Source organism: Apaloderma vittatum, unplaced genomic scaffold (genome assembly GCF_000703405.1).
Source record: "Apaloderma vittatum isolate BGI_N311 unplaced genomic scaffold, ASM70340v1 scaffold14658, whole genome shotgun sequence".
Taxonomy (NCBI): Eukaryota; Metazoa; Chordata; class Aves; order Trogoniformes; family Trogonidae; genus Apaloderma; species Apaloderma vittatum.
This window is the reverse complement of record NW_009729205.1, coordinates 8,860-14,083: the sequence shown is the minus strand read 5'-3', so window position 1 is coordinate 14,083 and position 5,224 is coordinate 8,860. Positions and strand designations below refer to the sequence as shown.

At 41.5% G+C, this 5,224-nt stretch overlaps 1 protein-coding gene across 1 annotated transcript in view; it reads right to left on the bottom strand.

Annotated features, from left to right (window-relative positions):
* The window catches only part of LOC104277663 (gamma-aminobutyric acid receptor subunit beta-2-like), a gene marked incomplete at its 5' end in the record, with an annotated part of 28,187 nt that extends 24,228 nt beyond the window's left edge, over positions 1–3,959 (bottom strand). Inside the window, one exon of the mRNA XM_009874367.1 lies at positions 3,751–3,959. Within this exon, the coding sequence (XP_009872669.1) occupies positions 3,751–3,959 (209 nt within the window). The remainder of the gene's footprint in view (positions 1–3,750) is intronic.
* Positions 3,960–5,224: the final 1,265 nt, after the last annotated feature.

Sequence of the window (5,224 nt, the reverse complement as noted above, 5' to 3'; positions counted from 1 at the left end):
AATTCGAGATGGAACCCACTCTGCTTTCAAAGTCGCTGACACTGACAGCAAAGCTCATGAAAGAATAGATTTTTTTTTTAATTTTTGTGAAATAAGTTCTTCCATTTACCCCAAAATTCACTAGGTCTAGCTGACGACATCAACCAAAGAGAAAAAAAAAAAAAAAAAGCTTGTATGTTTTAAATAAGTTAAGGGAGAAAAAGCTCTACAATGTGCAACATGATAATGCTTTTGACTTATTCAAAATTCCTGAAGAAACAGGTTGAATTCACATCAACAAAGAGTTTCCATCACTGCTCACTTATTTGTTTCCCCCTCGTGCTTTCTCTCTCACTTCACCAAGCGGAGAATCGACAAAGGGATATCTGAACATGATTTAGACGAATAACTTCCCCTAAGATTTAGCTTCCTTCCTCTGCCTGGACAATGCCATCAAAAGAATCTCACAGCTACTATCATCATTTATTCTACGTTAAGAGTCTAAAACATGAGAGGTCTGCAAAGGAGCCAAGCTGACTGCTGCGACTGGAATCAAACAAGCGTTAACCACGACTCCACAATGACACCGATGCTTCCTGTTGTACAACAACATTCAAATCCGCATTTTTGTCGTCAGAACTCGTCAGCTTTGAAGTTTGCTCACGAAAATCCACATGTGATTGAGCTTTGTTTTTCACTTATTGCATAAGAGAACCCTTATTACCCAACATAGGGTTGTCTCAGACAAAATTTACAGCACAAAATAGTTGCTTGTTGACCAAGAGGTGTTATATTTAGAGGTAAGAAGAGCTTTCGCACAACAATTTCTAGCTGAGGTATCCTATAGTACAGCCAGGACTGTGTTAGAACTGGTTTCGAATTGTTCTATAGCATTGAATTATTTCAAGAGTTAAATTACAGACTTACCCAGGAGATTGGAATTGTTTTGTTCTCTTGAGGAAATAATGTATTTTGCTGCTTAAATACAATTTTCTACGACTGCCTAATTATATGAGATCCTCCCTCCCTCGCTCTCATTTCTTCAATTCACCTCATTCCACTTCTTCCACAGTATAAAGATAGCAGTGGTATCTTTGGTAGGTAGAAGTGCACCATCATTTAAAAGTTTCTTTCCCTCCAAAATGACCTAAAATACTGAAGCACTTCTAAGTACTGAACATTTTAAGAAATGACAAATACTTAGCCACAGAACTGAGACTGCCATAGTTACTGAACTAACAGACTCGAGTTGTGAAGCTCAACTTGAAAAACTATGCCAATAACTTTAAATTTCGCTTTTTTCTGTTCATTACTTTCCGTGGTATATTTTTCTACCAAGTTCTGGCTCTGGCACCCTCGATGATACACCTGGGCAGCTCCCCTCCTCGTCGCGGCGTTGTGCGTGCAACGGTCTCATCCTGCCTGGCCCCAGCCTCTGGCTCTCCAGCGGGTATCTGTAAAAGCTGGAATCCAGCTCATGGACTTTGTTTTTGCAAATTGCTGCTTAGCACCTCACCCCGCTGCTGCCACGTTCCCAAATATTGCCTGAAAGAAGGCTTTTTGCCCCGTTTTGCGATGCACCTCTTGGTGTACCTCCTCCCACTGGCGAAGGAGATGTCTGACCGAAGGGAGATTACGGTGAGCATCGGGGCATGAGCTGCCGACAAGTTATTTCTACTCTTTGCAGGACGCTAAATTTTAAGTACTGACAGATCTGCTTCCTTTGCCTTCAAAGGTGCTTTGCCGGGAAGATCAATGGTACGTGGATGGAGGTCATTAATGATTGTGTTCAGGGCAAAACTTCAATGACATCTGAAAGGAACGTGTTTGGGTTAGTATTTGGGGGAAGCTCAAATCCTTTTTTCAGTGCAGTAAGTTCTTTGGTCATTTTTCCAAGCGTGAGGAACACGCGCAGATTCTGCAGACCCGAAATTCATCAGGTTGTCAGGATGTCTTTTCTGGTCACCAGCCCATCTTCGGAAAAAAGGCAGACAGCTGACTTGCCTCCTTGTCTATCACCACTTTGTGGTTGTCATGTCTCACTCTAGGCTTTCAGAGGGAAAAAAAAATAATACAGGAAACAATACATTGGCTGATCTTGAGATGTCAAAGCAAGTAATAAAAAATATATAGAGAGTAAAGAAAGAATATTACATACCTTGTTGTGAAGGTTCACTCTTCATGATATTGCTGAGTTTTCCTGATATTCTAGCTCAAATCTACCCTGCCCTCCAATGGCAAGTTCCAGATTCTAGTACCATTTACAAGACTCATTAATTAAGGTAATTTTTTCAATTTTGAGGTAATTTAACTGTTAAGTTTCATACCCAATAAATAAACCTTTTATTTTTCTTTCTGACAAAATAAATTCTAAAATAAGTTACAGCAATAAAAAAAAACAAACCCTTTTTATGTGCGAGAAAATATATTTAATAACAAGCCCTAAGGACTCTTTATTTTATTTTATTTTTTAGAACACTGGCTAGTTCTGCCCAACTGCCTATACACGGTTTGGCTTTGAACCCTCTGCTCATATCAGTGCTCACGTAGCAGAAATCCAGGATTTATATCCCAGAAAATCTGTAGCTCTGGGCTGTTTGGGGACACTGTGCAGAACTTCCCACTGCTTATGGTACTCACGCTGCAGAAATGCTAAACTAATACTTTGAGGCTGAATGACAGGACCTGTTAGTAGGTAAGAAGAATTTCAGGAAGTCTCTTCAAGCTTTCATTAAAATATTTCTCTCTTTCAAAGTAGAATGAATCATCCCATTCATTTCAAAACATGGAGAAGGAGAAAAAAAACTATCAGAGTCATCTGCACGCGAATGCTACCATGTACTGCTAAAGTACCCCAAATAATTGGATATAAGCTCAATATCTGCAAAACATCTGCCAGAAGAGAATAGGCCTATTCATGTCTCTAGCGGATATTTTACAGATATTAAAGTCCAATTACCTGTGGCTATGATAAACTCCATTAGCAGGTACTTGGGACTCAAAACAACTCTACTTACAAGTTAAAATTATTTAAAGACCATCCAATCTGAAATAGTAATACGCAGTCTAGAAAGAATAATCCGAGGCTCTTGACAAGGGAAAGGCAGAATTAATCAACGTCAGCTCAAGCTTTCTAAATTATCATAGAATCATCGAATCATTCAGGTTGGAAAAGACCCCAGGGATCGAGTCCAACCACTAACCCTGCTCTACAAAGCTCACCCCTAACCCATCTCCCCCAACCCCACATCTAAACAAGCTTCAAACACCTCCAGGGGTGGGGACTCAACCCCCTCCCTGGGCAGCCTGTGCCAAGGGCTGACTGCTATTGCTGGGAAAAAAATTTTCCTAACATCCAGCCTAACCCTCCCCTGTTGCAGTTTGAAGCCGTTCCCTCTTGTTCTGTCACTAATTACCCGTGAGAAGAGACCAGCCCCGACCTCTCTACAACGTCCTGTCAGGCAGATGCAGAGAGCGATGAGGTCTCCCCTCAGCCTCCTCTTCTTCCAACTCAACAGCCCCAGCTCCTTCAATCGTTCTTCGTAAGATTTATTCTCCAGTCCTTTCACACTTCAGTAGTGTAGAAAGTAAAGCACGCTAAAGCCAAAAACGCTGCCAAGTCTTCTTTGCAATAATCTGAGTTTAGCACAGAACGCTGTCTATTTGATTTAGATTGTAAAAGAAGCGTTGTTTTACTATATATTAAATTGCATGTAGCACTGCTACCAGCAGAGAATCTGATTGATCGCTCGTCCCTTAAATCGTTCATACCTCGGCAGCAGCACGATTTACTCCACATTCAGAAAGCTCCAATTTCTCATTTCTGTCGCGCATCACACATCGGCAGTCACCCAAATCAATACATCGTCCTGCTAATATGGCATCAATCCCCAGAGAACCAAAAACGTTCTTGACTCCCATGAACATGGACAGGGAGTTTATCACTGCCTCTGCTTCAAGGAATGACAGATGATGAAGCACTTTAGAAGAAAAACAAACACCTAGTAGTACATAAAATACAATTCTCTTCGTATAGAAACTACAAAAACGCCTATTATTTTTTCAGTCTATTTAAAAGAAGTGAAAATTCGGGCATTCTTTAAATACAACCAACCTAAAATGAAAGCTGTAGCATTACTGGCTGAGTATTTAGACACAAGACAGTTCTCAGAAACACCACGCAATGGAAAAAAAAAAGATTTTTATAAAAACCTCAAGATTTATCAGTAGGATTCAGTATCTCACAATGCTTTTGTCTGCACACGTCAGCTGGGCAGTACCTTAGATGGATATACAGACACACAAACACACCTCCAGCTGTGCAGGAATTCAAGTGCTCCACGTTACTGATGCTACGGTAGCACTTGGAGGCTGAGAAGAAGACATTTATTGATTTGTATGTGGGGGGAAAAAAAAAGACATAAACACGCAAAGCAGTGTAAATGTGACTAAAACACAGGGAGGATTCTGAGGCCACGCATCAAGCTCACTCTGCTCGGACCCAGCAGCAAATCTGTCTGAGCAGAGCACTGGGCAATGCCTGCAGACACTCAGCGCCACGTCCAGCTTGAGAACCTACTCAGCATTAACGATGAGACAAAAGAATCCTCTTGGCAACTGTCTTAATACTAAGCCCATCTGCTCAAGCTTATCCAAAAAAGTGTCCCTCTAGTTCCATCTTCTGTCAGCGATGCCGGATATTGTCAATGTGGAAATACGCTGAAGCACAATTTGGCCATTTCAACCTCGGTTTTGCTCCTCAAATTTGGAGGATTAGCGAGAGCCGGCATTGCACGCCCCTTCTGATCACCCGAGGTATTTGTCTTTTGCTCACCAACACAAAACATGTGAGAACTCAGCTTATGGCAGGTTCTGGAACTAAATACTATCATAAAGTGACCATCTATAAGAAGACTAGCACATCCATTGTGAAACAGGCTGCCCGGAGAGGGGCTGGAGGCCGCATCCCTGGAGACGTTCAAGGTCAGACTTGATGGGGCTCTGAGCAACCTGCTCCAGTTCCTGCTCACTGCGGGGGGCTGGACTTGATGACCTTTAAAGGTCTCTTCCAGCCCAACGCATTCTACAATTCTAATAACATAGTTGCATTATACACATGATATTTTTGAAAAAAAAATCACAAAATTACGATATACAAAAATCTATGAACTCACAGGCTACTTCTTCTCTCCTATCTCTGCTGCTATCAACTGCATCTTCTTTGCCTACACACTCACAGTATAGC